This window comes from Neophocaena asiaeorientalis, unplaced genomic scaffold (assembly GCF_003031525.2).
Source record: "Neophocaena asiaeorientalis asiaeorientalis breed wild unplaced genomic scaffold, Neophocaena_asiaeorientalis_V1.1 scaffold45, whole genome shotgun sequence".
Taxonomy (NCBI): Eukaryota; Metazoa; Chordata; class Mammalia; order Artiodactyla; family Phocoenidae; genus Neophocaena; species Neophocaena asiaeorientalis.
In genome coordinates this window covers 11,760,319-11,785,239 of record NW_020174642.1, presented here as the reverse complement: position 1 = coordinate 11,785,239, position 24,921 = coordinate 11,760,319, and the positions used below count along the sequence as shown (strand labels likewise).

Genomic DNA, 24,921 nt, shown 5'->3' with positions numbered 1-24,921 from the left:
CTGCGTCTGGCACATGGGCCCACCCGTGTAACTCACACCCCTATCAGCATACAGATCATTTCCATCTCTCCAGAAAGTTCCTTGGTGCCACCTCCTGGAAGGGACCTCTGATCTACTTTGGGTCACTGTGGATTCCTCTTGCCTGTTCTGGAAATTTCTATAAAGGGAACAGTCTGGTATGAAACTTTACCCATTTGACTTCTTTCACTCTGAGTACGTCTGGCTTCTTCCATGTGGCTGTGAGCACTGGTTCTTCATTCCTTCCGCTGTCCGGACCTCCCAAGCTTGTTCATCCACTCACCTGTTGAGGACATCTGGGCTGTTGTGGACAAAACTAATGTGAACCTTCTTGTCCAAGTCCTTGTTGGACCAAGGTTTTTATTTCTCTTGGGTAAGTAGATAGCTAGGGGTGGAATTCCTGGGCCATAGGGTAGATATGAATTTAGGGAGCGCAGAGTTTTCCAAAACAACTGTGCCGTTTTGCGTTCCCACCAGCACCACGTGAGGGTTCCAGTTGCTCCACATCTTCGCAACTCCTGGTGACGTCTGATTATGGCTAGTCTGCAGGGTATGTGGTGGTGTCTCACTGTGGCTTTGATTTGCATTTCCCTGATGACTAATGTTCTTGTGCTATCGGCCACTGGTGTATCTTCTTGTGCAAAATGTCTGTTCAAGTCTTTTGCCTGTTTTAAAAAAGGCTTGTTTGTATCATTGATTTGTCAGAGTTCTTTACATATTCTAGACACAGATTTTTGTCAGATATCGTGAAAAGGTTTTGAGTATTTTCTCTGAGTCTGGGAGTTGCCATTTCATCTTCTTAGGTTTTGGTATCTCCTGGCCACAGCCTGCAGCCCTGCCCAGCCCCTGCCAGGCCCATCCTCTGCAGGATCAGGACATGTTAAGTGGACAAGAGGATGAGCCCTCGCCCAGCTGGGGAGCCAGCCTGGGAAGTGCCGACGGCCTGGCGCTGGGAAAAGCATGACCTTGGAGTGACAGGACGGGGACCCAGCCAGCACTGTACAGGAGCAGAAAGCGTGGAGGGAGTTTCCAGGTCAGAGAGCCTCTGGCTGGCATAGCCACAGCAGTGTCTTCAGCCTCCGCCTGTGGTTCTGAATCCCCCGTGCAGATGCTGGTCACCCACTGGCCCCACTGGTAGGCTGGCAGGCTGGGACATGGGCCACGGTGGGCCGTGGAAATGCACACTGACACCAGTGTTCTCTGGGGACATCCCTTCCAGCAGGTCCCCACCAGCTCCCGTCCCGCTGAGTGTGCAGGGAATGAAGCAGAAAAGTGACCTGCTCCGGGGTCAGAGGGGAGTCCCCTGCGGATTACGTGTGAGGGTGAAGGAAGGGAAACCCCCGAAATGTCCCTCAGCGGAGACAGGTTAGCATCGAGGCCACCCCTCCAGACAATGGCCGAGCCAGGGGGAAGGCGGGGCGGCTGCGGGGCCCTGCACGGTGTTTACTATGTGCTGCAAATTGCCGTGCGGTGTGTACAGGGTGACTCGATCATTGCGATGAAAACAAGAGAAGGAAAAATAAAACCTCTCAGTCTGGAAGGGGACAAAGCAGGTGTGAGCCCTGGGGCAGGCGGGAGATGGTGAGATGGGGCTTCACTAGTTCATCTGTACACTTAAATATGGTTTGAATTTAATAACACGCACAGATTAGTTTTTACATGAAAAGTAGGAAATAAATTATAATGGAAACTATTCCTAGCACCCAGGAAAATATAAAGATAGGAAGAGATCTGCTTCACCCACGTTTTACGTTTTATGTATTTTTATTATTTATTTATTTATTTGCTGGTATCTCTTTTTATTAAGGTATAATTAACATATACAATTTTTTAAAAAGAAGAAACAGGAAGATACACCATGCTTCTGGATTTCATTTCTTAATTGCATTTTAAAAGGCAGTTCTTCATATCTACGGAACAGAAACAGACCCACAGACATAGAGAACAGACTTGTTGTTGCCAGTGGAGCTGGGGGTGGGGGAAGGATGGAGTGGGAGTTTGGGGCCAGCAGATGCAAACGAGTGTGTATAGAATGGATAAACAGCAAGGGCCTACTGTAGAGCACAGGGAACTATATTCTGTATTCTCCGATAAACCATAATGGAAAAGAATATGAAAAAGAAAAAATATATGTATAACAAATCACTTTGCTGTATAGCAGAAATTAATGCAACATTGTAAATCAACTCTACTTCAATAAAAATTTTTTTAAAAGCCAGTTCTTCCTTAATTATTCTCTAAAGTTAATGTAATTCCAATTGAATTACTAAAGGGGGTTTAGAAGTTGAGTCTCATGTTCTTTTGGAAGATGAATGAACAAGAGACAGGACACCTTCGAAGAGGATCAAAGCTGCCCCAGATAAAGTATTAAAAAGCTACAGTGAGAGGCTTCCCTGGTGGCGCAGTGCTTGAGAGTCCGCCTGCCGATGCAGGGAACGTGGGTTTGTGCCCCGGTCCGGGAAGATCCCACATGCCGCGGAGCGGCTGGGCCCGTGAGCCATGGCCGCTGAGCCTGCGCGTCCGGAGCCTGTGCTCCGCAACGGGAGAGGCCGCAACAGTGAGGGGCCCGCATGCTGCAAAAAAAAAAAAAAAAAGCTACAGTGAGGAGGGCGGGGGGACTGGTGCAGAGAGACACAGATTGCTGGTGTGAAATGCAAAGCTTAGCACGGTAACCAAACACAACTGTGGATTGTTAGGTAATAAATGCCTTGCATGGAATATGTTGGAGTGGGGAGTAGATGGACCCGTTGACAAACTAATCAGTGCAAAAAGCCAAACACCAAAAAAGATCCTGACTAGAATAAAGATATGTTTACAAAATGAAATAAAATGCTAAAATAAAGATGAATGCTGGTATCATTTTGTGGTGGAGAGGAAATTTTTAAGTATGATAGGAGAAGCCAAAACCATGACAGAAAAGACAAATGCAAGATACTTGTGTATAAAAATATTTCAAAAATTAAAATCGATAGAACAAGCTGAAGAAAATATTTGTGACACGTATATGAGGATTAGGTAAAATCTTTAATACAGAGAATTCTCAAATCAATAAGAAAAAGACAAACACTCAAGAGTTTAAAAAGAAAAAGAAACAGAGAAGAGAGACTTGATTTTCCTAAGTTTTATTCCACAGCCCAACAGCAACAGGGGCTGGAATCCAGCCTCATTTCACCACCTACTTTGGGACTTTTTGAATATCAGTCTATAAATACGTATAGCCTGTGCACAGATAATAAAAATGGTGTTTTCCACTGAGTGTTTATAAATGTACTATAAGGGGACTCCCTTGGCATATGTGGGCTTGGAGGAAGGGCAGGTTAAATCCAGTAAGCTGGTGCGTCATCGCCATGTTCTCAGGGACATCAGTGCAATGACATCACCATGAACGGGGGTCCCAGACTGCAGCCCTGCACCCAAGGCTCCCCCACGGCAGCTCTGGGTGGGGTGCTGTTGGGAAGGGGAGGTGCAGGGACCTGGCGCCCTAAGGCCTCTCGTCAGGCAGTTGGGAAGATGTGCAGTCACCGTCTTAGCCAGGAGAGGGGGATGTCTGGTCGCTTTTGTGGGTGGCGGAGGCCCTGGCTTTTGCGCTCAGACAGACTGGGAAGGGGTCTTGTCTTTTCCACTCCCCTCATCACTGCACAGAGTGGCCTGTCTGAGGCTGTGCCCTGTGAGGTCGCTGGCATCCACTGGGACCACCCGGACACCTGGCTGCGAGGCCAGGCCCTTCTGAGCTGTCAGTGGCTGCTTTCTCTCTCTCTGCATATGTAAAGCATCGTTAGTGGTCAAGACAGCGGCAGGCTGGGCAGAGGGTCAGACCAGAGCCTGAGGACCAGTGGGTCACCTTGTGGTCAGGCCAACACAAGGGCGAATTCCTCTTTTACCCCCACTGCACTTTGTCTTGGGGAGAAGAATGAATGTTCACTCATCCATCCATCCATTCCCCCAAGAGCATCACAAAACACCACCACTCGCCTCCCACTAGCGTGAGGTGGGTCATGTGACCTGCTTTGGTAACTGAAACGTGGGCGGGTCCCTGTGTTCCCTTCCCCTGCCCTGGCTGCACATTCTAGATAGAAAAGGGCACTGGCCATCAGTCTGCCCCACGGGGGCCGGAACCATGAGGGTCAGGACGAGGGGACAGGACACCAGCCTCTGCTGCTGCAGCCCTGGGCCCTGGGTCGTCAGTGCTGAGGCCTAACCAGCCCACCTGCCGATGTGCCCAGCCTTGGGCCGACAGCCGGCAGCTTCTCCCACCCTCCAGCAGCATGGTCATGGGCAGCCTTGGGAACAGGATGCCCTGGTCAGATCGGTCAGGGCCAGGCTGTATACCATCCCCTGCTTGGAGGTTCACAACTTCCATCACTGAGCCTTCCATCATAAAGGCTCTGACAAGTCCCGCAGGAAACGCACCCACTTAACATTCCACTTCCCCCAGCCCTATTTCAACAGAGACTCTTCCCTTTATGGAACATTTATAGACACTGCATGTGGAGTTGTATGCCTGAAGCACCAGTGTGGGAATCAGCTCAAGACACGCAGGATGACTGAGCCCAGCCGGTCTCCCCAGGATCCTGTCTCCCTGGGAGCTTGCCGTGCAGTGAAAGCATGAAGGTCTGGAGTCGCGAGCCCACTTAGTGGGGGCGCTGGGCTTTGCACCCCCCACTTCATCCCACGCCCTGGCCCACAGCCCAGGAGATGGGGGGGTCTCTGCAGCGCCTCCGCCTGAATGACCTACAAGCAGGCAGGAGCCGAGGCCTGACACCTGCAGGCAAAGGAAAAGGTCTGAACCCCAGTCCCTGATGGCCCTCATGCTCCTGTGGCTTCCCTCATGCAGCTTCTGGACAGTGGTCCCATCGCCCCCCCCACCAGTGTACGCTCCCAGAGAGGCATGGCTCCACCCGCTGCCAGGCCCCCCCTCTGCTTCATGTGCCCCCAGATGCCTCTCCAGATGCCTGCGAGACCCCCTGCTACTCTGGGGCTGTGCAGGAACGCAGAAGGACAGCATGAGGACCAAGCAGTGTAGGAGGGGAGTGGCCGGTGGTCGGTGCCCCAGCACCAGGACAGGCTCCTCCTAGGCCGTACAGCCTCGGGTGAGGGGCCGAGCCCGACAGGAGTCAGGGGCCGCTCAGGATGCCTTTGGGCCCAAAAGCCTCTGAACTGAGCTGAGATCAAGCTGTGGGTCACCCTGTCAGGCCAGAACCCAGAGGGTGACCTTCAGGCCAGGCGGGACCTAACCACAGGCCCACCGAGGCTCACGCAGGGGTGTCAGCAGGTCCTCACTGGGCCCGCGCCAGCCCTGCAGAAGTCCCGGCCAGGGAAGGCAGGGTTCTCAGGCAGACTGGGCTGGGCTGGGAGGGACTGGGGTTCACCCAGGAAGCTTCAGAACTGCCCCTCGCAGAGCGTGACCACTGCTGGGTGCGGGGCCATAGGGGGAGGTGGAGCTGGCGGGTGGTCCCCGTGGAGATGGAGGCCTGCTTTGTGTCCCGCTCTTTGCTCCCATGCATGTGATTTTCGGGTTTCCTGGGGTGTCCATGAATGAGGACATGGGTACCCTTGGCCGGCAGAGGGTCCTGACATGTCAGACTCTGATGCTGGTGGTGGCCTCAGAGACTGAGCTGGTCACCAAGAGGCCAGCTCCTCTGAGGCCTGTTTCCAAACCACTAGGGCCCCCCCACCCCCCCAGACAGTGCTGGTCTCTGCCAAGCTGCAGCAGGGCATACGGTGACCCGAGACCCTGACAGGAAGGCACCTGCCCGGGAGTGTCCTGGGTTCCCCCCACTCCCGTACTTGTCCATGTACCCTAGGTGGAACCTTCCAGGATCCTCTGCTCCACGTCACCAGGCCAGGTGATCTTGCCCCCAGGACTCCTTCCCTGCTGTTCAGGTCCAACAACGAGAAGACAGTCCCTTCCATGGAGCTGGAATGGGCCCCTGGAATCCCCACATTCCCCTTCCGTTACAGGAACAACATGGACAGGGCAGAGTGGGGAGCAGGGGTGTGACATGGGAGTTGGGTGGTGTGGTCAGGTGACAGAGAGGCCTGCACCCCAGTCACTCCTGGTCCTTATAATAATTTTTAATCTGGTGTCCTAGTTAAAAAACAAAGCTAAACTAAGTAAAAGGAGGAGAAGGCAATCAAGACAACGGACTCAAACATGGGGAAAATGATTTCATTGTCGTCATCAGTACTGTCTTCCCTCCACTAAAAAAAGTTTTAATAAACTCTTGTAAATAAATATTCTAAAATATTTAGAAAGATATGCTCATGGATTGAAAGAATTAATATTGTTAAAATAACCGTATTAGCCAAGGCAATCTACAGATTTGATGAAACCCCTATCAAAATTCCAATGGCAGGTTTCACAGGAATAGGAAAAACAATCCAAAAATTTGTGTGGAACCACAAAGACCATGAATTGCCAAAGCAATCTTGAGAAAGAAGAACAAAGCTAGAGGTGTCACACACCCTGATTTCAAACTATGTTACAGAGCTACTGTAATGAAAACAGTATGGTACTGGCACAAAAACAGACACATAGATCAATGGAACAGAATAGAAAGCACAGAAGTAAACCCATGTATATATGGATAATTAATTTATGACAAAGGAGCCAATATACAATGGGGAAAGGACAGTCTCTTTAATTAATGGTGTTGGGGAACACTGGACAGCTACATGCCAAAGAATGAAACTGGACCACTGTCTTACACCACACACAAAAATTAACTCAAAATGGATTTAAGACTTGAACATAAGACCTGAAACCACAAACTCCTAGAAGAGAACATAGGTGGTAAACTCCTTGACGTTGGTCTTGGCAATGGTTTGTTGGATTTGACACCAAAAGCGAAGGCAACAAAAGCAAAAATAAACAAATGAGACTACAATCATACTAAAAATTCTTCTGCACTACTAAGGAAGCCATCAACAAAATGAAAATGCAATGTACTGAATGGGAGAAAATATTTGAAAATCATATATCTAATAAGGGGTTAATATCCAAAATATATAAAGAGTTCATATAGCTCAATAGCAAAACAACAAACAATTTGATATAAAATCTAGGCAAGGAATCTGGATAGATGTTTTTCCAAAGAAGACATACAGATGGCCACCAGGTACATGAAAATGTTCTCAATATCACTAATCATTAGGGAACTGCAAATCAAGACCACAGTGAGTTACCACCTCACACCTGTTAGAGTGGCTAGTATCAGAAAGACAAGAAATAACAAGTGCTGGGGAGGGTGTGGAGAAAAGGGGACCCTCGTGCACGGTTGTGAGAATGTAAACTGGTGCAGCCACCACGGGAAACAGTATGGAGGTTCCTCAAAAAAGAAAAAAATAGAACTACCATACGATCCAGCAATTCTATTTCTGGAGATTCATCCTAAAACAAGGAAACACTAATTTGAGAAGATATCTGCACCCCCACGTTCGGCATTATTGACAGTATTCAAGACACGGAAACACCCTAAGTGCCCATGAATGGATGAATGGATAAAGAAAATATGGTGTATGTATACAATGGAATATTACTCAGCCGTAAAAAAGAATGAAATTTTGCCATTTGTGACAACATGGATCAACCTTGAGGGCATTATGCTAAGTGAAACAAGCCAGACAGAGAAAGACAAATACCCTATGATCTCACTTACATGTGGAATTAAAAAAAAAAAAAACACCTGGGACTTCCCTAGTGGTCCAGTGGTTACAACTCTGCGCTCCCAATGCAGGGGGCCCAGGTTCGATTCCTGGTCAGGGAACTAGATCCCACTGCAACTAAAGATCCCGCATGCCACAACTAAGACCTGGTGCAGCCAAATAAATAAATAAATATTTTTTAAAAATCATAGAAACAGAGAAGGTGGCTGCCAGAGGTGAGGACTGAGGGATGGGCGAATGGGTGAAGAGGGTCAAAAGATACAAATTTCCAGTTATAAATAAATTCCCATAGATAGGGATGTAATATACCGGCATGGTGACTATAGTCAATAATACTGTGTTGTTAAAAACAGAAACTATTTTAGAATAGTTTGTATCTACGGAACATTTGTGAAGCTAGGACAGAATTCCCCCAAACCCCACCCAGTCTCCCCTATCATTAACATCTTGCATTAGTGTGATACAATTAACGAACCAACACTGATACAACATTCACTACACCGATAAGCCACAGTCTACTAGATGCCCTTGGTTTTCCCCTAATGTCCTTTCTCTGTCCCATTTAGTCATCACGTCTCCTTACGCTCTTCTTGGCTGTGACGGTTTTTCAGATTTTCTCTGCTTTTGTTGAGCGTGACAGTTTTGAAGAGTCCTGGGCAGGTATTTTGTACGCTGTTCCTCCCCTGGAATTTTCTGGTATTTTTCTCACGCGTGGAGGCAGGGTCATGCGTGGGGAGGGAGCCCACAGAGGTGACGGGCCATCCTCACCTCAGTGCCTCCAGGGCAGTACTGTCCACTCCACTCTTGACGTCGACCTTGACCACCTGGCAGTCGCCCCCGCACGTCACGTCACCCTTCGCACCCCCTTCGCCCAGCGGTCCCAGCACCCCCGGTTCCTGCTGGTTTCTGGAAGGCCCCTTCCCAGGTTCCATGGCCCTCTCCTCCCCGGGAACCCTGAGCCTGGAAACCCTGGATGGCTCGGACCCTGACCCAGCCCCGCTGCTGGAAGGGGAGCCGTGTCCCCAGCCCTGTGAAATCAGTGAGGCCCTTTCTCCTTCTCCATAGACCCCTTGCCTTTGAGGGTCGGGTGGGAGAGACCACAGGCTGGGGTCTGGGGGACAGTGGGGCGGCAGGAGCATGGGGGTGGCTGAGGGGTGCACAGCTAGGGAGGACACAGAAGGAGGGAGGGACCGTGGTGGACCCTGGGCCCTTCCAGGCCCCCTGCCCTCCCATTTGTGGGGAGAAGCTGCCCACCTGACTGCGCCCACCGAGCCCCCTCTCGAGGTTGGCACTCCCCACTGGTCTTCCTACCCCTTGACCCTGGGGGTCAAGAGGGGTGAGTGTCATGGTGGGAGGTGGGTAGGGGCCGGGCTGGGTGGTCTGCTCAGTCCCCGTGCTGGGGGTCTGGGGCTCCAAGACGGAGGCTGATGGGACACTTTCTCCCTGTCTGGTGCGCGTCCTGTCTCCTGGTTTGGTGTCCCCACGGCCACTGCTGCAGTCCTGGACCCGGAAGCAGAGCACAGCACGGGCATCGTCCCGGTGGGCTCCAGCGAACAGTCATCCCCACCGTCACCCAGGCTCCGCAGAGGTGAGGGCTCATTCGGGTACTGGCTCCATCACTTGGGATGCTGACCCCGGGCCTGGGCAGAGTTTAGAGTTCCCGGCTTCTGGAATACTCCCACGTCACTCAGGAGCAGAAGGGCCCCACTCAAAGCCTCCCCCACCCCACTCCACCAGCTGAGATGTTTAACATGTCGCCATGAAAGGCAGAGGGGACAGGGCGGGGGGGGGGCTGATCCTCTGGTTCCTGTGACGTCAGAAGTCCTTCACCAAGGACTTGTGAGGCTCATCTCTTGAGGTGTCTAAATTAGGAGACAGGCAGAGGAAGGGGCTACTTATTTTCTTTTCCAGATCTTATTGCATATGAAGTCAAGGTTAACCAGCGAGACATAGAAGGTGAGCATCGCACACCTGCCCAGGTGAAGGGACGTCAGCCAGCTGAGGAAAGACTTGCCACCTCACTCATTGTCCGTCCATGGCAGAGGGCAGTGTATGGTGCCCAGCTCGTGTCCCCTCCACCTGCCCCAAGGACCCTGACACTTCATTTGAAGCATACACTTCATTGTATTTTAGCGTAATCACAGATATGTGTACCCATCGCTACAATCTAATTTTAGGGCATTTTCGTCATCCGCAAAAGAAACTGGTACCCATCAACAGTCCGTCCTCATTCCTCATCCCTCTGCCTCCCCTCTTTCAACCCTAGGCAACCACGAATCTACTTTCTTTCTCTTTGGGTTTGCCCATTCTGGATCCCCTGCATTTACATATGAATTTTAGGATCATCTTAGCAATTTCTAAAAAAAAGGAAAGAAAGAAAGGAAAAGACCAGCTGGGATTTTGAGCAGGATCTGGTTTCTCAAAACCAGATTTGGGGAGGCTCTCCATTTTAACACTGTTTAGTCTTCTGATCTATGAACATGGGATGCCCTCCCATCTGTTTGATCATTGATTGCTTTGAGGACTAGTTTGTGGTTTTCAGTGTACAGGACTTGTTCCTAAGTCTGTTGCTGTGCCTGCCGGCATCGTGACACGTTGCCCTGTGGGTTTTCGCCTCAGACATGTGTATCTGCTGCGGAAGTTTCCAGGTGCACACGCGGCACCCTTTGTTTGAGGGAGGGATGTGCACTCCGTGCAAGGTAAGCAGGGAGGCGTGCGGCGGCTCCGTGGAGGCCTTGGAACAGAGGAGGCAGCCTGGCTTTGCCCTCACCAAGGACAAGTTCCTGGAGTGCCTCTTCTTGTACGACGAGGACGGGTACCTGTCCTACTGCTCCATATGTTGTGCAGGAGAGACGCTGCTTATCTGCGAGAACCCCGACTGCACGCGGTGAGGCCAGGGGCCCCGGGGGTCCGGGCAAGGGGTGAAGGACCTCTGCCCACAAGCCTGGGAAACTCCCATCCTTCTCAGCTCCGCATCCCAGAGTCCAAAGGGGTTCACCTCCCAAAAGTATGACCTTCTCCAAAGCTTTCCATTTCCATCTCAGATGTTTCATTTGGTGTATAGCCGTGACCTAGGGGAAGGGTGTGTCAGAAGATCTGTGCTTGTGATTTTTCTTTCTGTTTTTATCGCCAAGACATAGCTGCTCCCTCCGTGGTTAAGTAGGGCAGCGACAGGAAACCCATGCGGCTGGGGTCAGGCGAGGCGTATTCATTCCCTGCTACATACCAGCCTAAGCGTTACCTGTGGTCCCCTCCCCTCAGTCGTTCCGGGCGTCCCGGTATTTACTGCTGCGTCGCCCCAAGTCTGCAGCCCTGCCCCGACCCCGCGGTGGGCGCTCCTGCAGAGATCTTGCCTGGTTTCTCAGGATCTGGAGTTTGGAGGAGGGAGCCAGCTGGCTTAGGGGACTCTGTGAAATCTGTCACTACCCACAGACCCCCTGCTGTCTTCTGCAGATGGCTGGGTTCCCGTCGCTCTGGGTCCCCAAGAGGGACCCGTCCCCCTTCCCCGGGCCGCAGCCCCGCCTCCCGCCCCTGCCAGCTCCGTCTTCTCACCTGAGCCCCCGTGTGGCCTCCACCCCTCTCTCCGGAGCAAGGAGCAGGCTCGCCTCTGCCTGCGGGACCACCGGGGTTTCACCTGGCGGCCAAGGCAGTGGCAGGCCTGTCTCTGTGGTTCTCTGTTTGACTCCAGGTGCTACTGTTTCGAGTGCATCGACAGCCTGGTGGGCCCCGGGACCTCGGCGAAAGTGCAGGCCATGAGTAACTGGGTCTGCTTCCTGTGCCTGCCCTTCCCCTGCAGTGGGCTGCTGCAGAGGAGGAAGAAGTGGCGGGGGTGGCTGAAGGCCTTCTGCGACCGGGAGGCGGTGAGGACACAGCGGGTGCGGGTGCTCGGTGGCCCTAACTTGGTTCCTTTCCTCTGGTGACGGGCTGCAAAATGCCCGTCCGCTCCCTCTTACACAATGATGTTAAGGGCTTTTAAGCAAATGCGCTTTTCTCATCCCCTCTTTGTCCGCTAGATGCTCTGTCTTCTACAAGTCACTTTATTTTTTTTAACTTTTTTCTTTTTTTTAAATTAATTTATTGATTTTTGGCTGCGTTGGATCTTCGTTGCGGTGCGTGGGCTTCTCATTGTGGTGGCTTCTCTTGTTGCGGAGCATGGGCTCTAGGCGCACGGGCTTCAGTAGTTGTGGCACATGGACTTCAGTAGTTGTGACTCGCGGGCTCTAGAGCGCAGGCTCAGTAGTTGTGGCGCACGGGCTTATTTGCTCTGCAGCACGTGGGATCTTCCCAGACCGGGGCTCGAACCCGTGCTCCCTGCATTGGCAGGCAGATTCCTAACCACTGTGCCAGCAGGGAAGTCCCTCTACAAATCACTTTTGCATGGAAGTTTTGTTTCTTCCAAGCCTGGGAATGAGGCATTTGTAGGACGTAGGAGAGGGGCCCAGCAGAGGTGTGCCTCTAAGTCCAGCAAGTGGGAGTAAACGCCCGGGCAGGCTCTCCTGGTCCAGCCCGGACAGCTGGCACAGACATGGGTCCTCTCCAGGATCAAGGTCGGGATCTGGGAGCTAGGCCGGAGTTTGGGCTCATCATGGTGGGTTGAGCTCTGTCCCCCAAAGACACATCCACGTCCTAACCCCTGTTGCCTGTGAACATGGCCTATTTTGGAAATGGGGTCTCTGCAGACGTAATTTAGTTAAGAATCTCAAGGTAAGGACATCCTGGATTAGGGTGACATGAAATGCAATGATTGGTGTCATCTAACAGGAAGGAAGGGGACAGAGACGCACAGAGGGAGGGTGGCCACGTGATGGGGAGGGCTGGGTGCTCACCGTGGCGGCCTGGGGTCTCGGGCTCTCTCTGCTGTGGCGCATGGCCAGGCTGGTTCTGGAGAGTCGCCACACACGGCATTGCTGGGCCACCACGGGGGCACATGGTAGCCCCACCACCCAGTGCTCCCTGAAGCCAGATGGGAGCAGGTGCATTTATGGTGCTTTTCGGAGCAAGGTGCCTGCACTCCCCGTAGAGCCTTCTCGCAGTCCGGTGAGTGGCAGAAACGCTCCCTCTCAGTGCAGAAGGGCCCCGTGCTGGCAGACTGCAGGACGAGCTTCTCATTGAAGGGAGAAGGGGTTGATGCTCACAGCTGGTATTACTGCCACTACAGCCAGAGCAGAGCGGGAAGGAGGCACTGCTCCTGCGGCTGCCGCGGGGGACCAGGACGTGTGTCCGCAAGTGTCCCTCAGGGCTGTGCCTGCGCGGGATCTGCCCCGCCCTTCTCACCTCCCCACGCCTCCTCCTCCTCCGGGCAGCCTGCCCTCCCTTACACTCGCCCGCCGCTTCACTGGCTGCCTGCGTTGGGTGCCCACCTGCTCCAGCCCTGGGCAGACCCTTCCCCCTGGGGCTCAGGGTCTCCTGGGAGCCCCCTCCCCCCCCTAAGGCAGTGCCCCTGCCTAGGCCTGGAATCCCATCCGCAGTTCGTGGGAGGCCAGGCACTCCCAAGTGCAACCTCCTGGGGGTCAGGTGGCGCTGGGGTGCTTGTTTCATGAATAGATCCATCGGGTCTCTGCCACCGGGTGCCCCGCGGGGTGGGCGGGTGTTACCCTAGGCCTTCCTGGCTCCTTCATGGCAGAACTCAGGGGCTGGCTCAGGCCTGGCCTGGGAGATGCCTGACACTGGTAGCCTTCAGGGGTGCTGTGTGGCTTGAGGCCCACGTTCAGAGCCCGCAAAGGGGATGGAGAGGGGTCGGGTGAATCCCACAGCCGTGGGTATTCAGAATCCCCCAGGTTTGAGACTCTTCCCAAGAAACACAAGGGAAGTGGTTTCTCTCGGGATAGAATTATCTTCCTTCACAGTCAGGATAATGCCCTCGCACCTGCCTTTCCTTTGCTAGAGATGGCCCAGGCTGGGGGATGGTGTGGAGGACAGAAGCCCTCGTCCTGGGCAATGGGTGGGGTCTCACGGAGGCCCGGGGGTCAGTGCAGTCAGGGTGGGGCCAGCCGCCTCGGCAGGTGTGTCCTCATTCATCAGGGGAAAAGCTTCTGCAGAGCCAGAAAGAATTTTTCTTGTCACTCATGGGCTGTACAACCAAGCAGTCATCAGAACATCCTTTTTTTAAAAAAAAATAAATAGGAGAGTCCCCTTGAGATGTACAAAACTGTGCCCATGTGGAAGAGAGAGCCCATCCGGGTGCTGTCCCTTTTTGGGGACATCAAGAAAGGTGGGTGCAGTGATGTCTGAGGACTGACAATGGAAGATGGGTGTGCCTGGAGCGAGACCCATGGGGGACCGGGGGAGTGGGCGACGGGCGGGGTCGAAATGTCCCCTATGATGCGCTTGCTACATGTTTGAGGCTGGGGACCTGAGGGTCGTTTTCAGGAGGGGAGGGTCGCAAGAGCACCTGGGGCTCCTTCCTTCAGCAGGGACGCCTCGGAAAGAAAATTCACGTAGCAAGACGGTGGGTGTGAGACGCTGTAGTGAGGGCCATGGGGCCCAGGCTCTCTGCCTAGGACAGCCCTGCCCACAGCCACCAAACCTCAGACACCTCCACATACCTGGCCACCTTATAGGGCTGCCCCACCCCCCGCAGGGCTCCCTGCACCCTCCCTCTCTACCCAAATCTCCCAGGCTGCGCAGGCTGGTCACGTGCTGCATCCCAGCCTTGCCTGGGTGTCCTGCCCCTCTGTACCCTGAGCAGACCCCACCTGCTGGTGCCTTTGGAAATCCTATGGATTCTCCTGGGCCCGGCAGATGTAAGAAGAATCCATGAAAATACTCCTTGTCTCTGGCCAAATGGAATGGGGGGGGGCGTCCACCCCACTTCTGGCACTACGCCCCGTGTCTTGTGTAGTGTGGTCACAGCGGCCTCATGCACACCCGTGTTAGGGACCTGGGGGCTGAGACGCACAGAGTGGGCACAGCTTTCCCCTGAAGGAATCCCGTGGCCACCCAGCCTTCAAGTCCCTGCCCGGACGATGCATCCTTAGTTCAATTTGTTAAGATTCTTTCTGGGCTAGTTGTCCATGCTGTGTCACACAGCCTGACCAGGTGACATTAGCGTGGACGGCCACCACCCAGTAGATTCCTAACCCAGAGAGTGACCCTGCAGCCAGGAGGGCCTGGCTTTGCGACAAACTGCTTGACTCTCTGAAATCAGTTCTCAGTGGAGTTTGCTGGCTCCCCCCGTCATGCGGTTGAAAAGATAAAGTCTGCTCGCTAACGGCAGCCCTTTAGTTCCACATGGGGTCAAAACCAGCGTCAGCCCTGTGTGTCCCCTTTGCTCCCCACCCAGAGCTGATGAGTTTGGGCTTTTTGGAACGTGGTTCTGAGCCGGGGAAACTGAAGCATTTGGATGATGTCACCAACGTAGTGAGGAGGGACGTAAGTACTGCTGTGCTCCTCCAGGCACCAAGGGGTGAGAGCAGACCGGGGGGAGGGGGTGCGTCGGGGAAGGGGGACTGGACGGGGTTGGGGAGGCGCAGCCCGGATGCTCTGTCCCCAGCAGGGCCCACCTGGGGGGGGTGTCGGCCCCCCACGGCGGGAGAGCTGAGAGAGTCATGTCCGTAGCCCCCCGCTGCCCACCGCCCAGAGGAGAACCGTTGGCCAAAGCTCCCGCCTGGTTTGTTGAAACCCAAGGGGCCTATCCCACCACCTGTGATGGTGCCGCCTAGGGCGGGGCTCCTAAGATAGAGTGCTGAGTCTTGAACACAACCACCACTGACTGCTTGAAAACATTCTCCGAGCGCTGTCATGAAACGTCTGGCTCCCTCGAAGGCTATTTCCTGCTGTCCTGGACGGCGGCCTTGGAGGAAGGGCCTAAAAATGACTCAGCAGCTGGGCCGCGAGCCGCGAGCCGCTGCGGATGGGAAAGGGCCGGGCCGCCACCTGTGTGGCCTCAGGGAAGGAAGACCTGGTCCGTCAGCCGCTCGCCCACACAGCCTCTCACAGGAGAATTAAAGCCCGTCATCCCCAGAGCCCGACAACCACGGGCACGGGGTCAGAGGGGCCGGAACACTGGCCACAGAAGGTGGCAGCAAGGAAGCAGCCAATGTGGGGGGACCCAGTTCACCCCCCGGGTGCCGGCAGGGCCTCTCAGCTCTGCTCCCCGTCTGGCCGGGGGGCCGTGTCCCAGGGGCCAGCCCTCCTCCCTGGCTAAGACAGGAGACGCCCCCCTCCTCCGTCCCCCTGGGGTCTGCCCTGCCCCGAAGCCCAGGACAGCTCTCTTCTTGCCCCTCCGGCCCCTTCGGACGTCCCACCAGGAAGCATTTCTGGAGCCTGCGCCCACCCGCACACTCGTCCCAGGCCCCCCAGGGCGGGGTCCTCCCTGCCAGGGCAGGACGGTCAAGGCGGGACTGGAGAGTGACACGAGCCCTCCCCAAGTAGCAGAGCTGCAAGAACAGATCAGACATGGAGGGGCTCTCGCTGGCGCAGACAAGGGTCTAGACACCCCCTCCCGTAATGAGCTTTTGCGTCTCAGGGGTGACAGTGGCTCACATGTGTCATCATCACTCGGTTCCCCAGCGACCAGTCCTGGCTTCACTCCTTTTTCACGAGGCCTGTAAAATGGGCTTTCCCACCGCGCAGCCCACCCTAGAGGTGGGGGTGTCCGGCTTCCACGTCTGCACAGCCACACCTGGCCGCGGGTTTCGGGGGATTTCAAGTGCACACTGGCGGGTTCTCGGGGACAGCAGGGTGTTCCCTCTAGGACCTTGCTTCCTTCACAGCCTTTCCTGGGGTCATTTCAGCAGCCACCTTCGTGTAAAGTGTTGGGATGCGGGTCCCGGGCCCCCAGCCCACGCTCACCTCCTCTAGCCCCCTTGCCCCTTCCCTGTCCACACTCCCTGCTGTACTTGCGCTGGTCAGCAGGCTTCACTGGAGCTGGAGCCACCAGGAGCGCGCCTGGGTCAAGGTCAGAGCTGACTGCGACAAGGCACGTGGGGTCAGGGGCACGTGAGGCCGGAGGCTAACATCGGGTGTCGGCTTCTGTTAAGTGACTTGGGGAGGGTCCAGGGAAGCCACGTCTGCTCTGGACGGGCTGCTGTCAGAAAGCCAGGGATCCAGTATTTGGGTCTTTCAATTGTTTTTCAAGAAGAGTGACACGGGCTAGAGTCTCTAACTGGGCCCCTCAGTCACCTGGGCCCCTGATGGGGGAAGGGAATCCTCAGCGTCTCAGCTCAGGTGGGATTGTAGGGGCCTGGACGGGGCTGGGGGGCAGGGGAGGTGCAGCAGGGGCGGCTCGCGCTCGCCAGGGAAGGCTACCTGCTACCCGGTGACCCATCAGGGCTTCCACCTGTATTTCCCAGCAACACACAGAATCCGCATGAATCCTTGGGGGCCCCGTGTCACTCTCCCTGGAGGATCTGTAAGGGCCATGCCCGGCACAAAAGAATCACCGCGCTCGGGTTCCCAGGGCTCTGCTGAGGGCCGGCCTCCCTGAGATGATAGAGAAAGCAGGGCTCCTTGCACCCCCTGAATCAAGGGGAGGGTCTGACCTGGTGGGTTTCACCGCCCCCCGACTCCTTCCATGAGGGTCAGCCTGAATCACAGGGTCAGAGAGGAAAGGTGCCCGGCCCCGGGGGAGCTCTCTGCCCTCCTGAGCCACGCGCTGTCCTGCAGGTGGAAGCATGGGGCCCCTTCGACCTCGCCTACGGCTCTACGCCCCCGCTGGGCCACGCCTGCAGCCAGCCCCCAGGTAAGAGGCCTGGCCATCTGCTCAGACTCCGGAGCCTCTTGTCCGCCACGCCCTCCTACGCACCCCAGCTCTCCTCAGGGAGGGCAGGAATTGCAAACCGTCTGCATTCTTAAACAATCAGCTTTATTGGGGGATCAGAGACATAGGTCAATTGTCCGTATTCAGTGAGTACAGCGTGGTGGGTTTTGAAGTGAGTACCCTGTGAGCCATCACCGCAACCAAGACAGCGAGTGGGTCCGTCACCCCAGGGCGGCCTGGCGCCCCTCCCACCCTGTCCGCAGGGCTGTGTGTCCCTGTGGGGCGTGGCCCAGCCTCCCGCACCTGTGCCCTGGAGGCTGCAGCTGCGGGAGCAGGACTGCCCTGGGGAGCAGGCGACCCGCCCCACCAGAGCCCTGCCCTTGCGTCCCGGGTCCCTCCAGGCAGAGCCCAGACCCCCCTGATCGCTCCCCACCCCAGCGTGGTACCTGTTCCAGTTCCACCGCATCCTGCGGTACGCGAGGCCCCGGCCAGGCAGCCCCCAGCCCTTCTTCTGGATGTTCATGGACAACCTGGTGCTGACCCAGGACGACCGCGTCGTGGCCACTCGCTTTCTGGAGGTGGGTGTGGGCCGCGGCCTCCCCGAGGGACACTTGGGGCCCCTGGGGGGCACCGCTTAGGTCCCGGTCCCGAGGTCTGGGTTTTCAGAGTTCACAGGGCCCACGAGGGCCGTCTCACCACTGAGGTCCCAACAGTGCCTTTGCACTGCCCTGGATTTAGGATCCCGCCACCTCGGGTCATGTCCTTCTCCTCCCCGCCACCCCACCTGGGCGCACACACACTCACACTCGCACACCGCAATGCACAGTGCACCAGTCAGTTACACACACACACACTCAAACCCATCCTGGGGCACCGACAGACTTGCTGTTTCTGTCCTCAGGCCCAAGTCCTGACCATTAGAGCAGCCACTTTTGGACTCAGTGACCGGTTTGTCCAGGGCTGACCTGGCCCGTCCCTCCCAGCAGACCCACACACAGGGCAGCCCCCCCCGCAGTGAAAGTCTCCTGGCTTCTCCACCCCTGCTGTCCCCACTGCACTTGTCTTTGGGTCCTTGGCCACCTCCAGGACGTCTTCACAAACCTACACATATGCCCGGCCCGCTGCCCTGCGTCGGGCTTTTTTCACTTAACCGTGACCTTGGAAATCGTTCTGTTGGAAAAGTACCTTTCTCACTCTTTGTTTTGACGTACGTGTTTTGTTTTGTGCAGTTTTATTTTGTATGGATGTGAAAAATGCCTTTAACCCGTTCCCGGGGACAGAGAGTTGGGCTGTTTCCAATCTCTTGCTCTTACAAACAATGCTATGAGGAGGGGGCGTGAGTGGGGACATCTGCGGGGTGGATTCCGGAAGTGAGACCGCGGGGTCCATGTGCCGTTTTCAGGGATGCTGCCACTGCCCCGGGAGGGTGTCCGCGCAGACCACCCCCGCCCCGGCGGCCGAGCTGCCGCTCCCCTCACCTGCCCACGGGGTGTCCCCAGCTCTCTGCGTTCCCTCGCCTTGGCTCCCAAATGTCCTGTCTTCTTCCCTCCTATGCAGTTGGGATTTTCCATTTTGTATCTTACTGGTTTTGTACCTTTCTTACTGGTTTGATTCAAGAAACTATTGATCTCGTCTCTACATTAATTTAGCTTCTGCTGCCTTCTTGGATTACTTTGTGGATGAAAGTGGTTTATAGTTGGTTCACTTAGACTTTCTGGGTATTTGAGCAGATTATCTGCAGGTCATGATAGTTTTTTCTTTCTAATTTTGTACCTCAGACACGTCTCTCTTGTCTCACGTTGAACCACAGTAGTGATGGGACATGCCTGCCTGGGTCCTGAGTTGAACGTACATGTGTCCAGTGTTTCTCTACTAAGCTGATGCTGGCTTTGAGGTTGAGGTTGATAAATTTCACTATGTTAAGGAAATTTCCAGAAGTTTCCCTTGATTTCTATTTTTTGAGCCATTCTATCAAGAATAATTGTTGGATTCTGTCAAATGTTCTTTTTTACGTCTATGGAGAGAATTAAGTTCCTTCTTTAGATCTATTAATAGGATATAATATACTAATAGGTTTCATAATAGTGATCCGTCTTTGCATTCCTGGAAAATACCCAATTAGTCGTGGGGTGTGGCTATATTGACAGATTGCTGAAATCTAGTGAAATGCATTTCCCGTAGGATTTGTTGCTTTGACAAGCACGAGAGAGGTGGGTGTGTGAGGTTGTCTTGTTTTGTGCTATTTTTATTGGGTTGGGATGTCAGTGTTAAGTTTGCTTCATAAAAATATTTTAAAATTCGACAGACTTTTCCTGTGCAATTGCTGGGATTGGTTCTTGTTGCCATTGTTTTAAAATGGGAGCAACTCTTCTGTGGGAACTCATCTGTTAAGATTTTCAATCTTTTCTGAGATCTATTTGGTAAGCTATGTTTTCCCGGAATGTCACCCATTTAATTAGAGTTTAAAAATCATTTTCATAGGGTTGAGCAAGGTGGCCTCACAATTCTCTGACTTTCTTCCGCATCCGTGGTTATTTCTCCTTTTTGGGAAGCCCGGAATTTTTAAATACTGACATGTCACCACATATCAGCAGTCCTGATGAGGCTTGTAAGGTGACCTGTTTACTGAAAAATCTATGAAGGGTAACCACGAGTCCAGACAAGAAACACAGTCTCCCAACCTGGGTGCCAGCCGTCAGCAGACTTGGAGGACAGCAAGGATACTGACTCTCGATCGTTCTGTGAGCACATTGGGTAGATCGGAATTGGTCCCAAATCAGAAGTAGGCAAAGAAGAGACCTTCCCACATGTCCTGTCACTGCTCCCATCTTGCTGTGGAACCACGTTCCTGCTGATGGCAGGCAGTAGCTAGACGTGCCCAATACAGGACCGTCTCTTTCTGCCCGGCGCCGGATGGTACATCCAGGTGTGAGCTCTCCTCCCGGCCAGGTGTCTGGACACGGGAGGAGACTGATGTGTCCAGGGATGGTCAGACTTGGGAACGGTCCACGTGGGCCTTTCTGCACGCCCCACCACTCCAAGTCCGGAGAGGTGAAGTTCAGACCACCTGGTTGGGTGTCGGGGACTGGATGACCTCCCTCCTGCCATGACTCCCCCACAGCCCCTCCTTCCCTGACCTTCCGCTGCTTTCTACGGAGACTTCGGCCCCAGGATCCGGCCACGCCCTTGGCTCCTGTGGGCCTCGTGAAGCATCAGCCCTTGAGGAAACACTGCTGTCTGCCCACAGAGCCTCTTATCTGCCTGACGTGACCTATCTCGTGGCTCAAAGAGCAAGGACTTCTTCGACCTTCACGGGAATCTGTCTCTGCCATGCAGCAGGCGGGGAGTCCCTGGGCCAGGTGACCTGTGGGAGTGAAAATCACCTACCAGTCACAAGGTCTAAAATAATATCTCGGCTTTTTTCCTTACAAGGTGATTTATGAGAAAAAAGATGTGACATGTAAGCAGTGTCGACTGGGAGACATAATCGGTCTAGGAGGCCCGGGACGCTGTTCTGGGCTCAGGTGTGGTGCCCACTGTGGGTGCCCCAGTTCATAGTTGACGTTTTTATCCCTCAGACTGACCCGGTGACCATCCAGGACGTCCATGGCAGTACCGTCCGGAACGCCGTGCACGTGTGGAGCAACATCCCCGCCGTGAAGAGGTATTTCCTGTGCGTTTGTGTCCCTGGAAACTTGGAGGGACACAGGCTGCTTCGGGTTCTCCAGGGAAACAAGTCTGAGAGTGCAAGAGAGCGGAGGGTTTTCTACACAGAGCCGTGCTCGGGGCAGCCTCTGTGCCCAGGTCAGGGGCCGCCCCACAAGTTCTGGACAAGCTCAAGGCCAGCGGTGCCCCCTTTCCACTTTGGGGACCTTCTCCCCACTTCTGCACTGGTGCCTCTGAGCGTCTCACCTCCGGACGAACCCCCAGACGGGAGCCATGCGGCACATGTGCCCCGGTCCCAGTTCCCACTCCCCAGGCTCCAGGCACGTGCCTCACCCTGCACAGCCCCACGCTCACAAGCACACACCCGCTGTCTCACAGGTTCACAATCGTCACACACAGAGCACACACTCACACAAGCCCACATCCTCACGGGCACCCCACTGTGTGCGTTTGGGCCACACTGAGCTTCTTTCAGCCCCTCAAACAGGCCTGCCTTGGGCTTTCACACACACACATACACGCACACACACATGCACACACACATTCATGCACACACAGACGGGCACACACACGCACACACGGCCTTCGGTGCTCCTGGAACATTCTCAGGACTGGCGATTCTCACGCACGTCCCCTCGCCAGCCCTGCACGCCCACAGCCCTGGTCCAGCCACCCCGCTGCTTCAGGCAGCCTTTCTGCTGCCAGGACCCTGCCCTCCTCCACTGTCCCCGCCACACACAGCCCCCCGAGCCCTGAGGAGAAGGCCGTCTCCTCCCCCAAGCCCCGTGCGTCTGGCCTTCGTCCTTGTGTTGGACCAACGTTGCCTGCACCTTCCAGGACAGTAAGTCATGGGTCCTCCCCCGGCAGTGCCTGGAAACTTCTTTTCACCACCTCCCAGTGCCAGCCTTCGCCCCACTCATGCTGTGGTACCCACCAGGCCCCCAGCCAGGACTGTAGCGGGGACGTGGGGAGCCAGGTGGAGCAGGTTCCGAAACATTATCTCTTCGGAAGACCTGAGGGTCACCCCACCTCCTCCACGGTGTCTCCCCACTTCTCTCCCCCAGAGGTGGGTGACGGCGTCTGGGCCCCAGGAGCGCAGCAGGTGCTTCCCTTCAGGCTCACACTGTCTCAGTCGTGAGGGAGACCCCCCTCACTGGAAGTAGGGACCATTTTGCTGGGATGATGGGCAGCTGCCTTCAGACAGCACCGGCCTCCCTTGGACAGTGGAGCTGCCCCAAGGAGGTGGGCAGGGAGGGCACCAAGAGGGGCGCTGTGTGTTTCTGGCACCTTGTCCATGGCCTTCACCCCCCCGCGAAAACTGAGCCGAGAAACGTTCCCCGAGTCCAGCGAGGTGCCAGGCGCCACGTCCGCGAGACTTGAGTCCCCAGGGTTGCATCACATGACGAGCGGGGTCCCTGCTGCGTGGCCCTCCGGCACAGGCAGCCCGGGGCCCACAGGCAGCCGTGCTCATCTCGGGTGCAGCAGAACCCTTGGAAGGGCCATGGAACACCGCTTGACCAGACTTGCCCACGAGTCCCGCCCTCCCTTCTCTGTGGGTCTGCTCCGTGGTGGCCTCTCCACCCTGAAAGTGAGACCTGCTGAGCTGCGCCAGTGGTCTGCCCTTGGGGACCCTCTGTGCACCCGTCTCGGGTGACAGGCCCCTCCCCGGGAGGGGTGTGGGAGCCATCGTCCCCTACTGCCCCCGACATGCTTGTCATCCCACCACGCGGTGAAAACCTCACAGAAGGCAGGTGGGGTCTTTCTCTCAGAGACCTCGGGTAATCTAGCGAGACGGGCACCCCCCAGCTTTCTCCCAGGAGCCCTTGGGTGGGTACTGAGCCCCCACTCTCCTTCACAGCAGGCATTCAGCTCTGGATCCCCAGGAGGAATTATCCCTGCTGGCTCAGGACAGGCAGAGAGCAAAGCCCCCCACCCAGGGCCCAGCCATGCTGGTGAAGAATTGTTTTCTCCCCCTGAGAGAATATTTCAAGTATTTTTCAACAGAACTCACTTCCTCTTTATAAATGAGTCATTATACCATGAAAAGAAAAGAGACTTTTCCTAGAACAAAGACAACTTTCCTTACATTGTTTCTTTTTTCCTTTTCAAATAATTATTTTATTTGCTTAACTTTGGATTTCCCGAGATTGCTACAGGCCCATCATCCCTTTGGGTCTGGAGATACAGGGCCCCGCTCCCACCATGACCTTTGGTGGGAGGGGGCGAAGCCTCGGGTCTAACGGTGGACGAGACCCTGACATTACCGTGCACGTCGGGCTGCTGGAAATGTTTCTTTGTGCCAGTTGGGAAGTTAAAATATATTTACTATGATCGTTGTGGGTCATTTTTTGGTGTTTTTGTGTATAAGCACTGCCTTTATTTTATTCTGTAGGACATGGGAAAGTATGTGAGAAAGATGAGCAGGACACATGGTTATAACCGCGCACTGCACCTGTGCCATTTGTACACGTAGCCGATGCCGTCACGGCTGCCACGTGCCTTGATGGTTAAAATCACCCACCCTGATTAGAGCCACAAAACATCCCAAACCTTTGCAAAGTGTACATATCCACTCGGTCAGCCAAGTAGGACAGGCTGAACAGAGGGCACGGAGGCCAAGGCCAGGTCCACTCGTGAAGCATGCAACCTTTGGTCCTCCTTAACCCAGACGGACTTGCTTGCAGAAGGCGGGGTCCCAGTTTGCCCCGGGCCCTGGTGAGGACAGGACCATTGGAGCATTGACAGAGCCAGCTTCAAATCATGTGTGATGAATCCCAAAGGGGCCTTTCCAGGTTAACCAGAAAACTCCCCAAAGGGACCCAGACTCAGACAGGCACATAGATTCTGCTTGTCCTGGGCGTTACACTGTGACCTGGGGAAGCTTGGGACCACTGCTGGTGCCGACAGTGGTTTGTGGAAGAAAGGTGGGGCTACAATTGGACTTTCTGAAGGGTGTTTTTTTTTGTTTTTGCGGTACGCGGGCCTCTCACTGCTGTGGCCTCTCCCGTTCTGGAGCACAGGCTCCGGACGCACAGGCTCAGCGGCCACGGCTCACGGGCCCAGCCGCTCCGCGGCACGTGGGATCTTCCCGGACCAGGGCATGAACCCTTGTCCCCTGCATCGGCAGGCGGACTCCCAACCACTGCGCCACCAGGGAAGCCCTGAAGGGTGTTTTAAAAGTATCTTGAAATAGAATAGAAGTTGTGATGGTTAATTTTATGTGTTGACTTGGCTGGGCCACGGTGCCCAGACATTTGTTCAGACATTATCCTGGAGGTTTCTGTGAAGGCCTTTTTGGATTACATCGATACTTACATCAGTGGGCTTTCGGTAAAGCAGGTTACCCTCCACAGTGCGGGTGGTGCTGTGGTCTGAACTCATCGGTTGAGCCTAACCTAAGCTAAGCTCCAAGGTGATCGTATTAGGAGGTTGGGCCTTTGAGAGGTGACTCCAAACTGGGATTAGTGCCCTTACAAAAGAGGCCCCAGCGAGCTCCCTCACCCCTGCCCACGTGTGGACACACGAGAAGCGTGTGACCGTGCAAGGGGCCCTCACCCGACCCTGCCAGTACCTAACCTGCCACTTCCAGCCTCCGGAACTTCGAGCAGGACGTTTCTGTTGTTTATAAGCTGCCTAGTGTGTGGAATTTCATTATAGTGGCCGCGTCGGACTGAGACAGTCCCAAGCCATCAAAGGCCTAATCTCCCCTGAGCGAGAAGGAATTCTCTCCAAGCGCGACTCTTCCCGGGCCTCCAGCTGGCCAGCTCACCCTGCAGGCCTCCATAATTACATGAGCCAATTCCATGAATAAACTGTCTCTCTTCCTATAGAAACATCTTCATCTTCATGAAGACCTTCTCTCCAGGCTAGCA

The 24,921-nt window shown here is 54.8% G+C and overlaps 1 protein-coding gene across 1 annotated transcript; it reads left to right on the top strand.

Annotated features, from left to right (window-relative positions):
* Positions 1 to 8,613: 8,613 nt before the first annotated feature.
* Positions 8,614 to 23,361, top strand: DNMT3L (DNA methyltransferase 3 like). Its single transcript, XM_024758441.1, has 12 exons — positions 8,614 to 8,722; positions 9,182 to 9,271; positions 9,595 to 9,639; positions 10,303 to 10,382; positions 10,458 to 10,570; positions 11,372 to 11,543; positions 13,807 to 13,894; positions 14,966 to 15,054; positions 17,290 to 17,365; positions 17,822 to 17,961; positions 20,962 to 21,047; positions 22,908 to 23,361. The coding sequence occupies exons 1-12, from the start codon at positions 8,614 to 8,616 to the stop codon at positions 23,071 to 23,073; spliced, it is 1,254 nt and encodes a 417-aa protein (XP_024614209.1). The 3' UTR covers positions 23,074 to 23,361.
* Positions 23,362 to 24,921: the final 1,560 nt, after the last annotated feature.